Genomic DNA, 20,900 nt, shown 5'->3' with positions numbered 1-20,900 from the left:
GGTAGCTGGTCGCGTCGGTGGCACTGTGTTATCCTCAAAGCGGGCAAAGAATTTGTTTAGCTTGTCTGGCAGCAAGACGTCGGTGTCCGCGAAGTGGCTGGTTTTCCTATTGTAGTCTGTGATTGTTTGTAAACCCTGCCACATACGTCTTGTGTCTGAGCCGTTGAATTGCATCTCCACTTTGTCTCGATATTGACGTTTTGCCTGTGACATGATGATCTATGCTTGGCTGCAGTTTGACAAATACAAATGATATTACTCTTATCCATAATAATCTCATAATGTAGGTAGCCTACCCGCACTGTATATGCGAGCTGTTGGTTAAAGCGCATGTGCCAAGACCAGAGTGGGCACATTTGCTATATAACACAACAGTTTTTGTGACAAAACCGTCAGTAGAGTTGAAAATGCGATGGAAACCCATTTAACTTGTATTTTTTATTCGGTACATGGGAATTTAACTGCAAAAGTACTTTTTTATGTGTACTATGTCATCATGAGTTTGATGGAAACAAATCTCTGGTGGAAAATGCGCATATTGTTTTATGCAGATTTCTGAATATTCACATGAAATTCCTGTACCCAAGAAAGCAAAGGTAACTGAACTAAATGACTATCGCCCCGTAGCACTCACTTCTGTCATCATGAAGTGCTTTGAGAGGCTAGTTAAGGATCATATCACCTCTACCTTACCTGACACCCTAGACCCACTTCAATTTGCTTACCGCCCCAATAGATCTGCAGACGATGCAATCACCATCACACTGCACACTGCCCTATTCCATCTAGACAAGAGGAATACTCATGTAAGAATGCTGTTCATTGACTATAGTTCAGCATTCAACACCATAGTACCCTTTAAGCTCATCATTAAGCTCGGGGCCCTGGGTCTGAACCCCGCCCTGTGCAACTGGGTCCTGGACTTCCTGCCGGGCCACCCCCGGTGGTGAAGGTAGGAAACAACACCTCCACTTCGCTGATCCTCAACACAGGGGCCCCACAGGGGTGCGTGCTCAGCCCCCTCCGGTACTCCCTGTTCACCCACAACTGCGTGGCAATGCACGCCTCCAACTCAATCATCAAATTTGCAGACGACACAACGGTAGTAGGCCTGATTACCAACAATGATGAGACAGCCTACAGGGAGGAGGTGAGGGCCCTGGGAGAGTGGTGCCAGGAAAATAACCTCTCACTCAAAGTCAACCAAACAAAGGAGCTGATCGTGGACTTCAGGAAACCCTCACAAACTTTTACAGATGCACAATTGAGAGCATCCTGTCGGGCTGTATCACCGCCTGGTACGGCAACTGCACCACCCGCAACCGCAGGGCTCTCCAGAGGGTGGTGCAGTCTGCCCGACGCATCACCGGGGGCAAGCTACCTGCCCTCCAGGACACCTACATCACCCAATGTCACAGGAAGTCCAAAAAGATTATCAAGGACAACTACCACCCGAGCCACGGCCTGTTTACCCCTCTATCATCCAGAAGGCGAGGTCAGTGCAGGTGCAGCAAAGCTGGGACAGAGAGTTTGAAAAACAACTTCTATCTCAAGGCCATCAGACTGTTAAATAGCCACCACTAGGCGGCTTCCACCCGGTTACGCAACCCTGCACCTTTGAGGATGCTGCCGTATATACATTGACTTGGAATCACTGGCCACTTTATTAATTGAACACTAGCCACTTTAATAATGTTTACATATTTTTGCTTTACTCATCTCATATGTACTCCTGAGTGGTGCAGTGGTCTAAGGCACTGCATCGCAGTGCTAGCTGTTCCACTAGAGATCCTAGTTCGAATCCAGGCTCTGTTGTAGCCGGCCGCGACTGGGAGACCCATAGGGCGGCGCACAATTGGCCCAGCGTCGTCCAGGGTTGGACATTGCTCGTCCTAATATTTATATATTTCTTAATTCCATTCTTCTACTTTTAAGATTTGTGTGTATTGTTGTGAATTGTTAGATACTACTGCACTGTTGGAGCTAGAAACACAAGCATTTCACTACACCCGCAATATCATCTGCTAAATATGTGTATGTGACCAATACATTTTGATTTGATTTGATAACGTATGCTTGCGGACCACCATAATTTCATAGAACAAGAAGAAGAAGTAGGAGTGTTAATGGGAGGCATTAATGTTATTATGAAGAATCGAGAGACATGGTGTAGTAGTGCGATTCTGCTGGGTCCCAGCCCATAGCGTTGAGTGTAGAGGTGGATCAAATGAAAGGAATATTCCTAGTGTTTGTGACGCCCACCGTTTGGTGAGACGTAGACCCGGTGGCAATGTCGAGACTGAGAATACCCTGTCTGTCTTGTTGTGCTTTGACACAGAGTTTCTACCTGATAAAGTCAGGTTAAGTTATATTTGCTATTCTGTGAGGGCCTATGTTCCGAAACTGCTTCGGTGCTTTAGGTTCCCACGACTGAAAGTCACTCTGGATCGTCTGCTAAATGACTCAAATGTAAATGTAAAATGATAGTGTATAGGTGCAGGGTTAGATGGTGGGGGTGACCGAAATGTGCAATTCGCACTCCGACCTGCGAAAGGCAACACAGCGTCTAATCTGCTGGAAAGCCAGAAGAAGAAGAAGAAGAAGCGTGTAGCCACAGTTATAAACTGTACAGCACAAGTCTCAAATAAGTTTTAAAAACTGGTCATGAATGTTACTGCAGCAGAAAAGTTTTTGGGACTTAAGGATTTTACATCTGAAGACCGGAAGAACCGCTCTCCCAGGTTCCCCTTGGGCCTGTGTAGGGATCCGATCTGTTTTATTTTTTTAACAGAAAAGTTGTTTTATTTTATTTTATTGGTCGTTTTTTGTTTGTTCAGTTTTTTTGGGGAATCCTGTTTCCATCCGCATAGTAGGTGGCGGGTTGCACATTCGATTGTGTGATCGCCAATATACCATAGAAGAAGAAGAAGAACGAGTGTTGCTATTTACATCCAAACCAGTTGAGATATTTATGTTGTCATCACATACTGTACGTTTATTACCGATGATCCAGCAGTTGTATTTTTCTGCAAAGGCGAAGAAGTAACGACCACGTCAAATAGAACAAAGCCTACTTGCCATCTAACGGTAGCTAGATAAATACGAATGGTTTGTTGTTGATGGTGCCGGCTAGCTAGCTAGATAGCTAGCTGTAATGTTAAACTTCGAGATAGCTAGCTAATGTTAGCTAACAATGGCCTCCGTCAGTTTCTACAGTACTGCAGGTCCCATATTGCAACAAAAATACATTGCTAGCTATATTGTAAGTTAATACAGGTACACTGAATTAGCTAGCTAGCAGCTGTCTAATTTGCATGATGTTGTAACTAACAAGCTTGTGAGTCGTGGTGAGCAGAGGAAGACATTGTTGCTCTTGCTAGCTCACGTTAGCTATTGGTAGGTCTTTATTTGCAGATGATGGGGCCTTATGGAAGAAGGGAATAAATGTACCAAACGCAGTCAGGAAGGTACAGGAAGCAATCGTTGAGGTGGGGATTCAGGTTTTCTATAGAGAACTCAGACCGTGTTCTTTATCAGGCTGAAGGTGGGAGATGAGCTACGCCTGAGGGTGGAGACGATCAGGTTCCCAGGGGTGTACTTTGACAATAGGCTGCCCTGGGCAGAACGCATTGAGAGAGTGGTGAGAAAGTGTAAGAAGGTTCTAAATGTGATGCGCTGTCTGACAGGGATAGAGTGGGGTCTGGGCGTTCCTCACTTAGGACCATGTATGTATTTGTGGGGAAACCAGTTCAAAAGAGCAAGTGAATAGATGTGAGAATAGTGTGTTAAATTGAGTTTGTAATGTCACAAAAAAGACAGTAGCTTTGGTTGAGGTTGCTCTGAAGAAAACCCACATTCTTGTGTCCTGTGAAACTGTTTTCACCAAACAATTAGGCCTAGCCTATATCATCTTTCTGGTTTCCAGATGTCCAAATGGATTTTCACCCCAACAGCAACATTCAGTGTTACATAACAATAGTAATTGCTAAGAGATTGCAGATGATGAGCTCTGTGCACTGCAGATAGGAGGACTGTTGCACAATGTTTCTCATTATCTACTTTGACACAGTTTCAGATTCCTGCCTGACTGAGGAGAGTCGGAACGTCCAAAACTCTGAAGAATCCTGTATTAGGATTTCCAGGTACTGTCACTGTGTGACATCTGAAGAACATCTCAGACATTTTGGTGTTTGGTATTACAGTTTGTGAAAAGTGTTTAAATGTGTGTGTGTGTCAAGCAGTGTCCAGATGGTGTGGGTGTTCCTCATGAACCGGATGGGGTCTCAGGGCAGCACAGTGGCCCAGCGGAGACGCACAGCCCTGGGGGTGGTCATCCTCCTGCTGGTGGATGTCATCTGGGTGGCCTCCTCTGAGCTCACCTCAGTAAGACACTAGCACTTCCTGTAGTCCCCTGGTTCCACAGGCCTACTTATTCTTATATTTGCTTTTTAGCTTGGAACTGATTGGCAGGTGCACTCTCCAGACAATCCGAGGGTGCACAGGGAGACATGAAAACCAGCAACACTGCAGAACTGGATGGCCTGGGTTAGGCAACCCTTATTTTGGCTAATATGCTAAAGTTTAAGACTAGTGCTCAATTATAAGACAATGCTTGACCCCTAACCCCTACCCCATAGATTTAAAAGGGTTGAATAGAAATATGGTAGGAGCTTCACCTTGCCTTCTAGTGGGGTCATGTTTTTGGCATGTTGCTAATAATATATGTCCAGCCTTTTCAGAACTACACAAGTAGGGACTAGGGGGCAGTTTTGAATACTAGGAATAGCCACATCTCAGTAGTTTCAAAGTGACCTCTCCCTATTTATTTATTTTTATCTGCACTGGATTGGTTTTAAGTTCCAGACATTAAGTCATATTAGTATTTTCTCTATTTTCCCCCAGTACATATTCAAGCGGCAGGAGTACAACAAGCCCTTCTTCAGCACATTCACCAAGACCTCCATGTTTGTGCTGTACCTGCTGGGGTTCCTGCTGTGGCGGCCATGGAGACAGCAATGCACGGGCAGTCTCCAGGGACGACACGCAGCCTTTGTACGAATAGCACTGATGTCTCACAACCACAGGGGGGCAATGATACATCGTTGTTTCCATCTAAAGATGAATTGTTGCTTAGTGCTGTATCTTAGTAGTGGTCTTTGATACTAAGGTAATGTTGATTTGCTAACCTACAGCACCTCTCTCCACAGTTTGCTGATGCCGAGGCCTACTTTACCCCCTGTATCAATGACACCAGTTTGAATGACCATACCCTAGTGAGTATAATTGATTAGCTTTTTGTATTCTCTCTTACTCTCGTTTAGATTTTACTGTTGGCTGCCTGAATATACTGTAATGAATGGGATGATTATAAGTAATCCTTTTAGTTGAGTGCATTAGTTGAAGTCTATATTTCTTTCTTCAGAGTGAACCCCTGTATGTTCCAGTGAAGTTTCAGGACCTTCCGACTGAACAGACAAACTGTGCCAATGGAGATTGTGATTCCAGTGAGTATTAACATTATTATTTTTTTATAGAGAAATAACATCTTTAGAAGACAGCATTCAAGGAGCATTCAACCCCCTTTGCTTTTTCCACATTTTGTTGCGTTACAAAGTGGGATTAAAATGAATATAATTGTCATTTTTTTTGTCAACGATCTACACCAAACACTCATGTCAAAGTGGAAGAAAAATTCATGAAAAATAAAACACTCATATATCTTGGTTAGAAAAGTATTCAGCCTCCAGAGTCAATACTGTGTCTCCCGAGTGGCGCAGTTGTCTCTGTGCCACTAGAGATCCTGGTTCGAATCCAGGCGCTGTCATAGCCGGCCGCGACCGGGAGACCCATGGGGCGGCGCACAATTGGCCCAGCGTCGTCCAGGGGAGGGAATGGCCGGCAGGGATGTAGAGCATGGTGTTTGCAAAGCCAGGGTTGTGGGTTCGATTCCCATGGGGGGCCAGTATATATATATATATATATATATATTTTTTTTTTTAATAATGTATGCACTAACTGTAAGTCGCTCTGGATAAGAGCGTCTGCTAAATGACTAAAGTGTAAATGTAATCATGGATCTAGTTCAGTCTTATCAATCACCTAAACATATATTTAATAATCTCTTACCTAGCTTAATGACTGTGGGCATTTTTGCTTACTTTTTGTTCTAAATAGAGATGGCTAGAAGGGCCATTGGTCATATTAGATTGTGTAGGAATGTGCATTAGATGTTAGAAACACCTTTGGCAGCAATTATAGCTGTAAGTCTTTTTTGGTAAGTCTCTAAGAGCTTTGCACTAGAGGTGACAACTAGACCCGTTCCGTATAGACCTGGTCAGATCCAGACCTGATCCGAGAAAGGGTAGCAGCAGAAAAATCTTTTTTTTAAAGCTACTTTATGAATAGGAGCTGATAAAGCGCGAGAGGAGGGAGAGAGTGGTGCTGCTCTAGCAGGTGGGGTAGGGGCCGTATTGTGAGCGAGTGACACAGGGAGGAGGGAGGGAGAGACAAGGGACAGCAACCAACCAAGCCGATTTGCACTATAGTAGACTAATAGCTGCCATAGCTAGGTTATTTATAATCAAATATGATTACGTAGTACCTGTCTTTACTGCATCAATCCGGGAGAAGCTAGCTAACGTTAGCTAGCTAGGCTAATTGAGGCTGCAGTGTATGCACTTTCTCATCCTACAGTTACAAATAACAACAACTCCATTCAGAATATTTAGTAGCAGCCTACCTGTTGGCTCTTGGTCATTGTAGCCTGTCCTTCTCCTTTAACTTTTAAGTCCGTCATTTTAATTCCATCTTCCATTGATTAGATATCTCCTAACTTTTGCCACACATGGAGGCTCTATGACTGTAGCCTATTGCCGCTTTATTGACTTGTGATTGGCCAACAGCAAGCTACACGCGCCACGCTCCACTCTCTTGAAAAGCAAGAGTGGCAGCATAAATTATCTCTGTTTCTCTACTGCAGCAGTCGCATTCGGATCTGTACGGGCCCTTCTGGACAAGTCAGTTAAAATTACACATACCCGAGACCCGTGACAATCATTTCTGATCCGACACAGACCTGTGACATTATTTAGAATACTGGATCTGTCTTCCAATGCTTTGTATTCAGGATAAAAAGTTAATTTCTTTGCCACATTCTTTGCAGTATTGCATTAATGCCTTATTGCAAACAGGAATATTTTTATTCTGTACAGGCTTCCTTCTTTTCACTCTGTCTTTAAGGTTAGTATTATGGAGGAACTACAATGTTCTTGATCCACCCTCAGTTTTCTCCTATCACAGCCATTAAGCTATGTAACTGTTTTACAATTACTTTTGGCCTCATCGTAAAATCCCTGAGCGGGAACTGAGTTAGGAGGGATGCCTTTATCTTTAGTGACTGGGTCTATTGATACACCATCCAAAGCCCAATCAATAACTTCACCATGCTCAAAGGGATATTCAGTGTCTGTTATTTGTATATATTTTTACCCATCTACCAATCTGTGCCATTCTTTGCATGGCATTGGAAAACCTCCCTGGTTTTTGTGGCTGAATATGTGCTTGAAATTCACTATGCGCCCGAGGGACCTTAAAGCACATTTTTACTCCTGAACTTATTTAGGCTTGGCATAACAAAAGGGTTGAATACTTATTGACTCAAGACATTTCATCTTTTCATTTTTAATTATTTTGTAATAATTTCTAAAACTAAGAACTTTGACATTATGGGATATTGTGTGTAGATTAGTGATACAAAATCTCAATTTTATCCATTTTAAATTCAAGCTTTAGAAGTTGTCAGGCCAGTGTGGAAAAGGTAAATACTTTCTGAAGGCACTTACATTTGCCAGATAGAAATGATGTGTTGTTGAAAGAACCCTGAAGAATCAATATTTGATCATGTTGAAGAGTAGGAATCCTGTGAACTGCCTTGGTATTTGAGATGATATTTTCTATTTTCAATAATTGACTTGTTTCACCCTATGGGCACTCTTTGTTCTCTACATAAGAGAGCTAGATGTGGTCAAATTAAAATATCATTAACGGACAGAATATGTTAATCCTGAACACTGTGGGGATAAGGAGCCTCACATAACTTGAATTTATTTACTGTTATTCATGGTTTGTTAGATGTAAGATAAGCCCTCTTGACAGTCTACAATCATGAATGGTCCTGTAATTTGGCTGGCAATCAGTAATGCCGCCCTCCGGGCCTGCGAATGGATTTGATTGACAGACAGCTGCCTCTGAAGCCTCTGCACCTCAGCTTCCATCCTCTGGTTCTTGATATTTTCAGGATATTTTCAAGGAGCAGCTTGAGACCGATTCTTCTTAAGGACTTTCATTCTTCTTAAAGTGGCACTAAATGCATGGACGACTTCTCTCCACACAGCTGATCGTTTTCACCAGCTGGTCTCTGATTCTTTCTAAGTGCTTATTCTTTCTGTCCTGAAACTCATTCAGCTTGTTCTCCTTTCCACAAATGTCCACATACAGTGCATCCTTCGTTTCAATTATTTTGTTGTAATAGTATCTTATGATGTCATGGGTCTCATCCCAGCTCTTGGTAGAATTCACAACAGATTTGTAAAACTCCTCCAGAGACATGGAAGAGGCAACATCAAAATCAGACTCGCTCTCATCTCCACCAATAGTGAAGATCACAGGCTCAAACCTTCCAATGGTATCAACTAAGGTTACTGTTCCAATGGTAAACATCGTCAGATCTTTGATTCAGAATAAGATTGCAAGAGTTGATGAAAGTTGTTCCAATGAAGTTCTATAATTATCCGCCAGAGAGACAGAAAAGTCAGAGGAATCTTAGCTTGCCAGGTGTGGACTGAATTCAGAATTCAGAAATTCTCTTGGCAACAATTTAACCAAAAATTCAGAATTCTAGGGTCCCTTGGATACGGAATGCAAAGCCTTCACAAGAATGATTTATATCATAACAATTCAAACAAACATTCAGAATTCTAGGTTTTCCTAGGAAGAAACATGTAAAGACCTTAGCAAATAATGAAGTTGTAGAATGGAAAATACACTTTGCAGTGTTGACCAACAGAGCGGGGTGTTGAGCTGTAACAGGAGTTCATATTTCTGTCTTGGCTGATCGTTATTGGATGATTATAGTATGTCGCTAGAGGGCTGCATTACAGGCCCTGACCGAGATCATTGTTGCGCGGTCGTTATTTTTCATGCTGCAGGGAGCGGGTGGTCAGACTGAGAACTTTAGGATGAACATTTCTTTTTTAGTCCCGCAGATTATTTGGAAACGGTAGTCTTTCCGTTTTGTATACGTTAACCTATCTATTGTATTAAAAGCAAATCTCTGTCACAAACTCTCATCATTCGCTGCTTCAAGTTAAGTAGCCTATCTCTCCTCTCCTAGTTGGGCGTGCGGGATCAAGTGTGCATTTGTTTGGATCTGACAAGATGGCGGCGATAGACATGGTCGCTCCTGTTCATGGCTCCTAAGTAACTTAGCAAAATGTGATTTGATTTGACTCAATTAGAGTAGGCAATATGCATGGGTGGAGAAGCATGGGGCAGGTGCAACCCAAAAATTTGATCATCATTGAAAAGGAAAAGGCGCAACGCTCACTCTTTGCGCCTTTTCCTTTTCAATAAATAGCCTATTACCATTTATTTGCAAATCGTCCCGCTCCTAAAGGTAGGCTATATGCAAAACGTTGCTCAAGAGAAAGTGCAAGTGTATGCTCTCCTCCAACTCTGGCTCTCTTTCAAACTATGTTTAGCCTGTTGGCTGATATAGCCCAGTAGGCCTAATACCGATAGCCTAAAACAATGGACAGAGTGAGAATCTCTGGTAATTTAACCTATTTCTTAGGTTATTTTTGCGCATACAGTGGGGAGAACAAGTATTTGATACACTGCCGATTTTGCAGGTTTCCAACTTACAAAGCATGTAGAGGTCTGTAATTTGTATCATAGGTACACTTCAACTGTGAGAGACGGAATCTAAAACAAAAATCCAGAAAATGACATTGTATGATTTTTAAGTAATTAATTTGCATTTTATTGCATGACATAAGTATTTGATCACCTACCAACCAGTAAGAATTCCGGCTCTCACAGACCTGTTAGTTTTTCTTTAAGAAGCCCTCCTGTTCTCCACTCATTACCTGTATTAACTGCACCTGTTTGAACTCGTTACCTGTATAAAAGACACCTGTCCACACACTCAATCAAACAGACTCCAACCTCTCCACAATGGCCAAAAATCCAGAAAATCACATTGTATGATTTTTAAGTAATTAATTTGCATGTTATTGCATGACATAAGTATTTGATACATCAGAAAAGCATAACTTTAATATATCTGGTACAGACCCCTTTTTTATTTTTATTTTATTTTATTTTTTATTATTATTATTTTTTATTATTTTTGTCATTTAGCAGACGCTCTTATCCAGAGCGACTTACATACATTATTATTTTATACTGGCCCCCCGTGGGAATTGAACCCACAACCCTGGCGTTGCAAACACCATGCTCTACCAACTGAGCTACATCCCTGCCGGCCATTCCCTCCCATACCCTGGACGACGCTGGGCCAATTGTGCGCCGCCCCATGGGTCTCCTTTGTTTGCAATTACAGAGATCATACGTTTCCTGTAGGTCTTGACCAGGTTTGCACACACTGCAGCAGGGATTTTGGCCCACTCCTCCATACAGCAAGCGGTACCGGAGTGCCAAGTCTAGGTCCAAAAGACTTCTCAACAGCTTCTACCCCCAAGCCATAAGACTCCTGAACAGCTAATCATGGCTACCCGGACTATTTGCACTGCCCCCCCACCCCATCCTTTTTACGCTGCTGCTACTCTGTTAAGTATTTATGCATAGTCACTTTAACTCTACCCACATGTACATATTACCTCAACTAGCCGGTGCCCCCGCACATTGACTATGCAACGGTACCCCCCTGTATATATAGCCTCCCTACTGTCACTTTATTCTATTGTATATATAGCCTCCCTACTGTCACTTTATTTTTTACTTCTGCTCTTTTTTTTCTCAACACTTTTTTGTTGTTGTTTTATTCTTACTTTTTTGTTTAAAATAAATGCACTGTTGGTTAAGGGCTGTAAGTAAGCATTTCACTGTAATGTCTGCACCTGTTGTATTCGGCGCATGTGACCAATAAAATTTGATTTGATTTGATTTGATTTACAGACCTTCTCCAGATCCTTCAGGTTTCGGGGCTGTCGCTGGGCAATACAGACTTTCAGCTCCCTCCAAAGATGTTCTATTGGGTTCAGGTCTGGAGACTGGCTAGGCCACTCCAGGACCTTGAGATGCTTCTTACGGAGCCACTCCTTAGTTGCCCTGGCTGTGTGTTTTGGGTCGTTGTCATGCTGGAAGACCCAGCCACGACCCATCTTCAATGCTCTTACTGAGGGAAGGAGGTTGTTGGCCAAGATCTCGCGATACATGGCCCCATCCATCCTCCCCTCAATACGGTGCAGTCGTCCTGTCCCCTTTGCAGAAAAGCATCCCCAAAGTATGGGGCCATTTCCACCTCCATGCTTCATGTTTGGGATGGTGTTCTTGGGGTTGTACTCATCCTTCTTCTTCCTCCAAACACGGCAAGTGGAGTTTAGACCAAAAAGCTCTATTTTTGTCTCATCAGACCACATGACCTTCTCCCATTCCTCCTCTGGATCATCCAGATGGTCATTGGCAAACTTCAGACGGGCCTGAACATGCAATGGCTTGAGCAGGGGGACCTTGCGTGCGCTGCAGGATTTTAATCCATGACGGCGTAGTGTGTTACTAATGGTTTTCTTTGAGACTGTGGTCCCAGCTCTCATCAGGTCATTGACCAGATCCTGCCGTGTAGTTCTGGGCTGATCCCTCACCTTCCTCATGATCATTGATGCCCCACGAGGTGAGATCTTGCATGGAGCCCCAGACCGAGGGTGATTGACTGTCATCTTGAACTTCTTCCATTTTCTAATAATTGCACCAACAGTTGTTGCCTTCTCACCAAGCTGCTTGCCTATTGTCCTGTAGCCCATCCCAGCCTTGTGCAGGTCTACAATTTTATCCCTGATGTCCATACACAGGGGGAAGGAGAGAGAGAGAGAGAGAGAGAGAATACCTAAGGTCACACAGGACACCAGATAAGACAGGAGAATTACACCAGATATGACACTGTCCCTAGTGCCCCCCCCCCCCCCCCCCCGGCACATAGACTATTGCAGTGTCGATACTGGGGACTGAGACAGGGGTGGTCGGAGGACCACGGACTGGGCCAACCAGGCAGGATACAACCCCATCCACTTTGCCAAAGCACAGCCCCCATACCACCAAAGGGATCAAAAAACGAACTTACTACCCTGAGACAAGGCCGAGTATAGCCCCCGAAGATCTCCCCCACCGCATGAGCCTGAGGACAGGAAGGATGGGAGAGCCCGAGCAAGCCAGTGACTGCTGTAATAGGGTCAAAGGCAGAGAATCCAAGGGGAGCCGGCCAGGCAGAGACAGCAAGGGTGGTTCGTCACTCCAGTGCCTTGCCGTTCACCTTCGCACCCCTGGGCTATACTACACTCAATTATAGGACCTACTGAAGAGATTGAGACTGAGTCTGCATTCTAAAATCGATCGGCAGACCATTCCATAAAAATGTAGCTCTATAGGAGAAAGCCCTGCCTCAAGCTGTTTGCTTAGAAATTCTAGGAACAATAAGGAGGCCTGCGTCTTGTGACCGTAGCCTACTTGTTGGTATGTACGGCAGGACCAAATCAGCGACATAGGTAGGAGCAAGTCCATGTAATGCTTTGTAGGTTAGCAGTCACATCTTGAAATCAGCCCTAGCCTTAACAGGAAGCCAGTGTAGAGAGGCTAGCACTGGAGTAATATGATACACTTTTTGGGTTCTAGTTAAGATTCTAGCAGCCGTGTTTAGCACTAACCAAGTTTATTTAGTGCCTTAGCCGGAGAGTAGAGCATTGCAGTAGTCTAATCTTGAAGTGACAAAAGCATGGATGAGCTTTTCCGCATCATTTTTGCAAAGTTACGAAGATGGAAAAAGGAGAGATCAGGGTCGAGAGTAACGCCGAGGTTCTTCACAGTTTTATTTGAGACGACTATACAACCTTCGAGATTGATTGTCAGATCCAACAGCAGATCTCTTTGTTTGGAACTAGAACTATCTCTGTTTTGGCTGAGTTTAAGTGATGGGTCACATTTGAGGAAAGTGTAATTGTGGTTTTAATTCGAAGGCTGCCCTATTCAATCCCAGGCTATAGTGCCTAAAGCACAGTATAGGGTACGAGATGCTTTTCAGAGAATTACTGTGCAAAATGTACTCATGGTTTTGGTTCCTAAAAAAATGACATGGGTAGAATAAAAGCATGCGTTAGCTTAAGGTTTTGGTTGTCTGGTTCATTCTATTGGTCATGCTGTGATCCATTTACCCCCGCCTCCCCTCCCCTCCCCCCCTTCCCTCCAACCTCTCAGCCTATAAAAAGCAGCGGGTGCGCTTCAGCAACATCATGGAGGTGCGCCAGCTCCCGTCCACACAGGCCCTGGAGGCCAAGCTATCACGCATGTCCTACCCCGCCGCGAAGGACCACGAGTCCATGCTCCGCACAGTGGGAAAGCTCACCGTCACCGACGTGGCCAAGATCAGTTTCTTCTTCTGCTTTGTGGTAAGTTAATTAAAGTCTAATTCAATTAACTTTATTTTTATCCTGTGAGGGAACTTGTTTTGTCAGTGTCTGTAGACATATGACTTGGTAGACTCTCAGATGTTCTGTATACTAGCTTGGAACTTCCGTATTAAGTTGGAGGGGGGAAAAAGTATATCTAAAATGTGTCTTTGGAGTACCTGCATTTGGGATCTGGTTCAAATGCATTTGGCTATAAGAGCTTTTTGACGTCTCAACTTAATTTTAGTAGTTGAACTTGTCAATTTGCTAGGTAAATTGACTAAAATGTCTCTTATTATCATTGATGAGTTATTGCTGGTGGGACTACTAATTTTGCTAAAGAATACCCTCAAGAAGTCATGGCTTTGGACTTTTCCCTTCATGAATAGTGTAAATGAGTATAAATTAACACATTATGCATGCAGAATCCTCAACTCGTTTGTCTTACCAACATTGGGCTTGTAAACAAATATTTGTATCATAACTCATTTCCCACATGAGCAATGACCCAGAACTGAGGGTAGACTACACCCACAATGAGTAATAGTAAGTAAACTACCATCTTTGGTACAAATCAGAGGTGTATCACACTGACACTTCTCCCTCTCCTACTTCTCTCCCTCACAGTGGTTCCTAGCCAACCTCTCCTACCAAGAGGCCCTGTCGGACACGCAGGTTGCCATAGTGAACATTCTGTCCTCCACTTCAGGTGAGTCCATAGACTAAATGTGACATTACTCAGCCAAATTTACATGTAGGATCTTACAATGAATAGAAAAAACACTGATTATTACTTTTTTCAAATAGTCATTATTGGGCCTTTGGAATAACATTGTTGCAAAGAAATGTTCCGATGTTGGAAAACCACAGCATGTGTATTTAAACATGTCACCTTGAACAGGTTGAACTCTGTACAGTACGTGTTGTGAACGGTCTCACTGTTATTGTCCTCCTCCAGGTCTCTTCACCCTCATCCTGGCGGCCATATTTCCCAGTAATAGCAGCGACCGCTTTACTCTGTCCAAGCTCTTAGCTGTGGCTCTGAGGTAAGCCTTGACATCAGCTGAATTATTGTAGTTACTCTGGGTTGTTACTCTGTAGTTACACTGTTTCTCTGGTCTCTTTCCCCGTAGCATGGGAGGAGTGGTTCTGGTCAGTTTCTCCAGCATGGATAGCACTGACGGAAAAGGCACTATAGGTAACCAGGGAGATAGAAGTGCTCCAGATAAACTTCCTTTCTCAAAATTATATTCCTTATTCCTGCCTCCTGTTACCCTCCTATCCCACTTCAAATTGGTTGTATTTGTCATGTCTTGTACTGTACTTGATCTACTACTTTAAAGCGTCCTTGTGTCATATAAATACAATGTATTATTGAACCAGTGCAAGCCATGCCACGATGTCACGTTTGCTTGCATTGCTAGCAGAAAAACCCTTTGGTGTGTAACCATGAGAGTTGTAACTCATGATACAGGAATGTATTAGCGTAAGATAACGTGATGAAGTCATGTTGTGTTCAGGCTCTCTGTGGTCGTTGGCTGGGGCTGCTCTGTACGCAGTCTACATCGTCATGATCAAGAGGAAGGTGGACCGGGAGGACAAGCTGGACATCCCCATGTTCTTTGGTAAGTAGATCATAGCTATATCTATGAGCTTTCTTACTAGAGTCAAGTGTGGCAGCTTGGTCTGCTGCTGATTTTCATATGCTAATTTCTTTCCTGATATAACTCTACACTGTGTGCACAATTATTAGGCAAGTCAGTATTTTGACTATATCATTATTATGCATATTTCCCAACTCCAAGCTGTATAAACTGGAATCCTTATTGGATTTAAGCATATCAGGTGATGTGTATTTGTGTAATGAGGGAGGGTGTGGCCTAAGGAGATCAACACCCTATATCAAGGTGTGTGTATAATTATTAGGCAGCTTCTTTTCCTTAGGCAAAATGGGCCAAAAAATAGATTAACTGACTGAAAAGTCAAAAATTTTAAAAAGTATTTCAGAGGGATGCAGCACTCTTGAAATTGCTAAGATATTGGGGGATGATCACAGAACAATCAAACGTTTTGTTGCAAATAGTCAACAGGGTCGCAAGAACCATGTTGAGAAAAAAATAGGCAAATTAACTGCCAAAGATTTGAGAAGAATCAAACGTGAAGCTACCAGGAACCCATTATCCTCCAGTGCTGTCATATTCCAGAACTGCAACCTACCTGGAGTGCCCAGAAGTACAAGGTGTTCAGTGCTCAGAGACATGGCCAAGGTAAGGAAGGCTGAAACCCGACCACCACTGAACAAGACACATAAGTTGAAACGTCAAGACTGGGCCAAGAAATATCTGAAGACTGGTTTTATGGACTGATGAGATGAGAGTGACTCTTGACGGACCAGATGGATGGGCCCGTGGCTGGATCAGTAACGGGCACGGAGCTCCACTTCGACTCAGACGCCAGCATGGTGGAGGTGGGGTACTGGTATGGGCTGGTATTATTAAAGATGAGCTAGTTGGACCTTTTCGGGTTGAAGATGGACTCAAACTCAACTCTCAAACCTACTGCCAGTTTTTAGAAGACACTTTCTTCAAGCAGTGGTACAGGGAAAAAGTCTGCATCTTTCAAGAATACTATTATTTTAATGCAGGACAATGCTCCATCACATGCATCGAAGTACTCCACTGCCTGGCTAGCCATTAAAGGCCTTAAAGATGAAAGAATAATGACATGGCCCCCTTCCTCACCTGACCTAAACCCTATTGAGAACTTGTGGTCCCTTCTTAAACGGTTGATTTACGGTGAAGGAAAACAGTACACCTCTCTGACCAGTGTCTGGGAGGCTGTGGTTGCTGCTGCACAAAAAGTTGATCGTCAACAGATCAAGAAACTGACAGACTCCATGGATGGAAGGCTTATGACTGTTATTGAAAAGAAGGGTGGCTATATTGGTCACTGATATTTTTTTGAAATGATTTTTTTGATAAATTTTGAGTTGTTTGTTTATTATTCTCACTTTAACAGATGAAAATAAACAAGTGAGATGGGGAACTTTTTGTTTTTCATTTAGTTGCATAATAATTCTGCACACTAATAGTTGCCCAATAATTGTGCACACATAGATATTCTCCAAAGAAAGCCAAAACCTCACTTTTACTTTCTTAAATATTCAGGTTTGAGGTTTATTAACATTTTGGATTGACCGAGAGCACTGTAGTTGTTCAATAATACAATTAATCCTGAAACATACAACTTGCCTAATAATTGTGCAAACAGTGTATATATTGATCGGAAAGTATTCAGAAGGAAAGTTTTGTCACGTTCAAGCCTTATTCTAAAATTGATTAAAAAATAAAATAATCCTCAGCAATCTACACACAATACCCCATAATGACAACGTGAAAACAGGTTTTTAGGAATTTAACAAAATGTGTTACAAGTAGAAAACAGAAATACCTTATTTACCTAAGTATTCAGACCCTTTGCTATGAGACACACATTGTGCTCAGGTGCATCCTGTTTCCGTTGATCATCCTTGAGATGTTTCTACAACTTGATTGGAGTCCACCTGTGGTAAATTCAATTGATTGGACATTATTTGAAAATGCACACCTGTCTAAATAAGGTCCCACAGTTGACAGTGCATGTCAGAGCAAAAAACAAGCCATGAGGTCGAAGGAATTGTCCGTAGAGCTCCAAGACAGGATTGTGTCGAGGCACAGATCTGGGGAAGGGTACCAAAAAATTCTGCAGCATTGAAGATCCCCAAGAACACAGTGGCCTCCATCATTCTTAAAAGAAGTTTGGAACCACCAAGACTCTTCCTAGAGCTGGCCACCCGGCCAAACTGAACAATCTGGGAAGAAGGGCCTTGGTCAGGGAGGTGACCAAGAACCCGATGGTCACTCTGACAGAGCTCTAGAGTTCCTCTGTGGAGATGAGAGAACTTTCCAGAAGGACAACCATCTCTGCAGCACTCTACCAATCAGGCCTTTATGGAGTTTGCCAAAATGCACCTAAAGGATTCTCAGACCATGAGAAACAAGATTCTCTGGTCTGATGAAACCAAGATTGAACTCTTTGGCCTGAATGCTAAGCGTCACTTCTGGAGGAAACCTGGCACCATCCCTACAGTGAAGCATGGTGGTGGCAGCATCATGCTGTGGGGATGTTTTTCATCGGCAGGGACTTAGAGACTAGTCAGGATCGAGGGAAAGATGAACGGAGCAAAGTACAGAGAGATCCTTGATGAAAACCTGCTCCAGAGCGCACAGGACCTCAAACTGGGGCAAAGGTTCACCGTCAAACAGGGCAACGACCCTAAGCACACAGCCAAGACAACGCAGGAGTGGCTTCGGGACAAGTCTCTGAATGTCCTTGAATGGCCCAGCCAGAGCCCGGACTTGAACCCGATCCAACATCTCTGGAGAGACCTGAAAATAGCTTTGTGGCGACGCTCCCCATTCAACCTGACAGAGCTTGAGAGGATCTGCAGAGAAGAAACTCCCCAAATACAGGTGTGCCAAGCTTGTAGCGTCATACCCAAGAAGACTCCAGGCTGTAATCGCTGCCAAAGGTGCTTCAACAAAGTACTTAGTAAAGGGTCTGAATACTTATGTAAATGTGATGTATCCGTTTTAGTTTTTAAAAATAAGTTAGCAAACATTTAAAAAAAACTGTTTTTGCCCTTGTCATTATGGGGTATTGTGTGTAGATTGATGAGGGGGGGATTTTTTTTAAAAATACATTTTTGAATAAGGCTGTAACCTAACAATGTGGAAAAAGTCAAGTGATCTGAATACTTTCCGAAGGCTGTCATGTGCCTTTTTACTTAGGAGTGGCTTCCGTCTGGCTACTCTACCATAAAGGCCTGATTTGATGGAGTGCTGCAGAGATCGTTGTCCTTCTGGAAGGTTCTCCCATATCCTAAGATGAACTCTGGAGCTCTGTCAGAGTGACCATCGGGTTCTTGGTCACCTCCCTGACCAAGGCCCTTCTCTCCCGATTGCTCAGTTTGGCCGGGTGTTCCAAACTTCTTTCATTTATGAATGATGGAGGCCACTGTGTTCTTGGGGACCTTCAATGCTGCAGAAATGTTTTGGTACCCTTCCCCAGATCTGTGCCTCGACACAATCCGGTCTCGGAGCTCTCTGACAATTCCTTCGACCTCATGGCTTGTTTTTTGCTCTGACATGCACTGTCAACTGTGGGACCTTATATAGACAGGTGTTTGCCTTTCCAAATCATGTCCAATCAATTGAATTTACCACATGTGGACTACAATCAATTTGTGGAAACATCACAATGATGATCAATAGAAACAGGATGCCCCTGAGCTCAATTTCAAGTCTCATAGCAAAGGGTCTGAATACTTATGTAAATAAGGTATTTCTGTTTTTTATATTTAATACATTTGCGAAAACCTGTTTTTGCTTTGTCATTATGGGGTATTGTGTGTAGATTGATATTATATATATTTTTTTGAATCCATTTTAGAAATAAGGCTAATGTAACAAAATGTGTAAGAAGTGAAGGGGTCTGAATACTTTCCGACTGCACTGTATAAACATAGCAAACAAAGTCAGTGATAAGGCATCTCCTTGTTTTACACCCGAGGGTGTGGGAAACCAATCTGTACGATATTCATGAACACGCACACAAGCAATTGGTACTTTGTAAAGAGACTGGATTGCGTGACAACATTTCCCATCAACCCCTGTCTTTAACAAACTATAGGCTAAAAGATCCCTATTTACAAAATCAAAAGCTATTGGGAAATCAATGAAACATGCAAAAGTAGGCTTCTCTTCATGTAATCTATTTCTGATTATTGTACAGACCGAGAAGATATGATCTATACAGGTTCTGGATTTCCGAAAGCTATTTTGTTCTTCCACCAGAATGTTTTGATCCTCCAAAAGGTCATTAGCCTATTTGTTGAGGATCGATGAATATAATTTATAGACCGTACTTAATAAACTATGCCTCTATAGTTCAGTGGCACATTTTTTGAACATTTGGGAATGGGATTCACTATAGACTTATACCAAGTGGATGGCAGTATACTGTACTCAAAACAAATTTGGAGCAAATCATATAGGACGTCAATTAATTTAGGAGATTTTAAAACTTCATTAGGCAGTTCATCAATGCCAAATGCTTTCCCATTTTTGCAGCATCAATCACCTTAACTTCTTCTACAGACAGCTCCTCATTTAAGTACATGTTACATATATAAGAGTGTTCAAACATTGTATTTTCCAGTTTAGTTCTCAGGGAACATACACTACTGTTCAAAAGTTTGGGGTCACTTAGAAATGTCCTTGTTTTCGAAAGAAAAGCAATTTTATTTGTCCATTAAAATAGCATCAAATTGTTCAGAAATACAGTGTAGACATTGTTAATGTTGTAAATGGCTATTGTAGCTGGAAACGGCTGATTTTTAATGGAATATCTACATAGGCATACAGAGGCCCATTATCAGCAACCATCAGTCCTGTGTTCCAATGGCACGTGTTTGCTAATCCAAGTTTATCATTTTAAAAGGCTAATTGATCATTAGAAAACCATTTTGCAATTATGTTAGCACAGCTGAAAACTGTTGTGCTGATTAAAGAAGCAATAAAACTGGCCTTCTTGAGGCTAGTTGAGTATCTGGAGCATCAGCAATTGTGGGTTTGAGTACAGGCTCAAAATGACCAGAAACAAATAACTTTCTTCTAAAACTCGTCAGTCTATTCTTGTTCTGAGAAATGAAGGCTATTCTATGCGAGAAATTGCCAAGAAACTGAAGATATCGTACAACGCTGTGTACTACTCCCTTCATAGAACAGCGCAAACTGGCTCTAACCAGAATAGAAAGAGGAGTGGGAGGCCCCGGTGCACAATTGAGCAAGAGGACAAATACATTAGTGTCTAGTTTGAGAAACAGGTCGCCTCACAGGTCCTCAACTGGCAGCTTCATTAAATAGTACCAGCAAAACACCAGTCTCAACGTCAACAGTGAAGAGGCGACTCCGGGATGCTGACCTTCTAGGTAGAGTTGCAAAGAAAAAGCCATATTTCATTCTGCCCAACTTAATATTTTCTTTTTATAGGCCAGTCTGAGATATGGCTTTTTCTTTGCAACTCTGCCTAGAAGGTCAGCATCCCGGAGTCGCCTCTTCTTCAACCATCTGTGTAGAGGGTAACACCTTAAATTCCAAACAAGTTTCTAGACAGTCGTGGAGG

General features: G+C 42.8%; 1 protein-coding gene across 2 annotated transcripts in view; it reads left to right on the top strand.

Annotated features, from left to right (window-relative positions):
• Positions 1-2,914: 2,914 nt before the first annotated feature.
• Positions 2,915-20,900, top strand: part of LOC311129546 (solute carrier family 35 member F5-like) — a 33,337-nt gene continuing 15,351 nt past the window's right edge. Inside the window, exons 1-11 of one of the 2 annotated variants that reach the window (XM_084161852.1) lie at positions 2,915-3,087; positions 4,070-4,142; positions 4,242-4,383; positions 4,903-5,052; positions 5,208-5,273; positions 5,423-5,504; positions 13,486-13,676; positions 14,304-14,385; positions 14,635-14,722; positions 14,810-14,874; positions 15,197-15,301. In XM_084161852.1, coding sequence (XP_084017978.1) covers positions 4,249-4,383; positions 4,903-5,052; positions 5,208-5,273; positions 5,423-5,504; positions 13,486-13,676; positions 14,304-14,385; positions 14,635-14,722; positions 14,810-14,874; positions 15,197-15,301 — 964 coding nt within the window. In that variant the 5' untranslated portion in view covers positions 2,915-3,087; positions 4,070-4,142; positions 4,242-4,248. The remainder of the gene's footprint in view (positions 3,088-4,069; positions 4,143-4,241; positions 4,384-4,902; positions 5,053-5,207; positions 5,274-5,422; positions 5,505-13,485; positions 13,677-14,303; positions 14,386-14,634; positions 14,723-14,809; positions 14,875-15,196; positions 15,302-20,900) is intronic. The other variant, XM_084161853.1, reaches the window with a different exon arrangement.

Source organism: Coregonus lavaretus (genome assembly GCF_964263955.1).
Source record: "Coregonus lavaretus genome assembly, chromosome: 5".
Taxonomy (NCBI): domain Eukaryota; kingdom Metazoa; phylum Chordata; class Actinopteri; order Salmoniformes; family Salmonidae; genus Coregonus; species Coregonus lavaretus.
The sequence above is the reverse complement of the archived record's forward strand: the minus strand, read 5'-3'. Positions and strand labels throughout refer to the sequence as shown.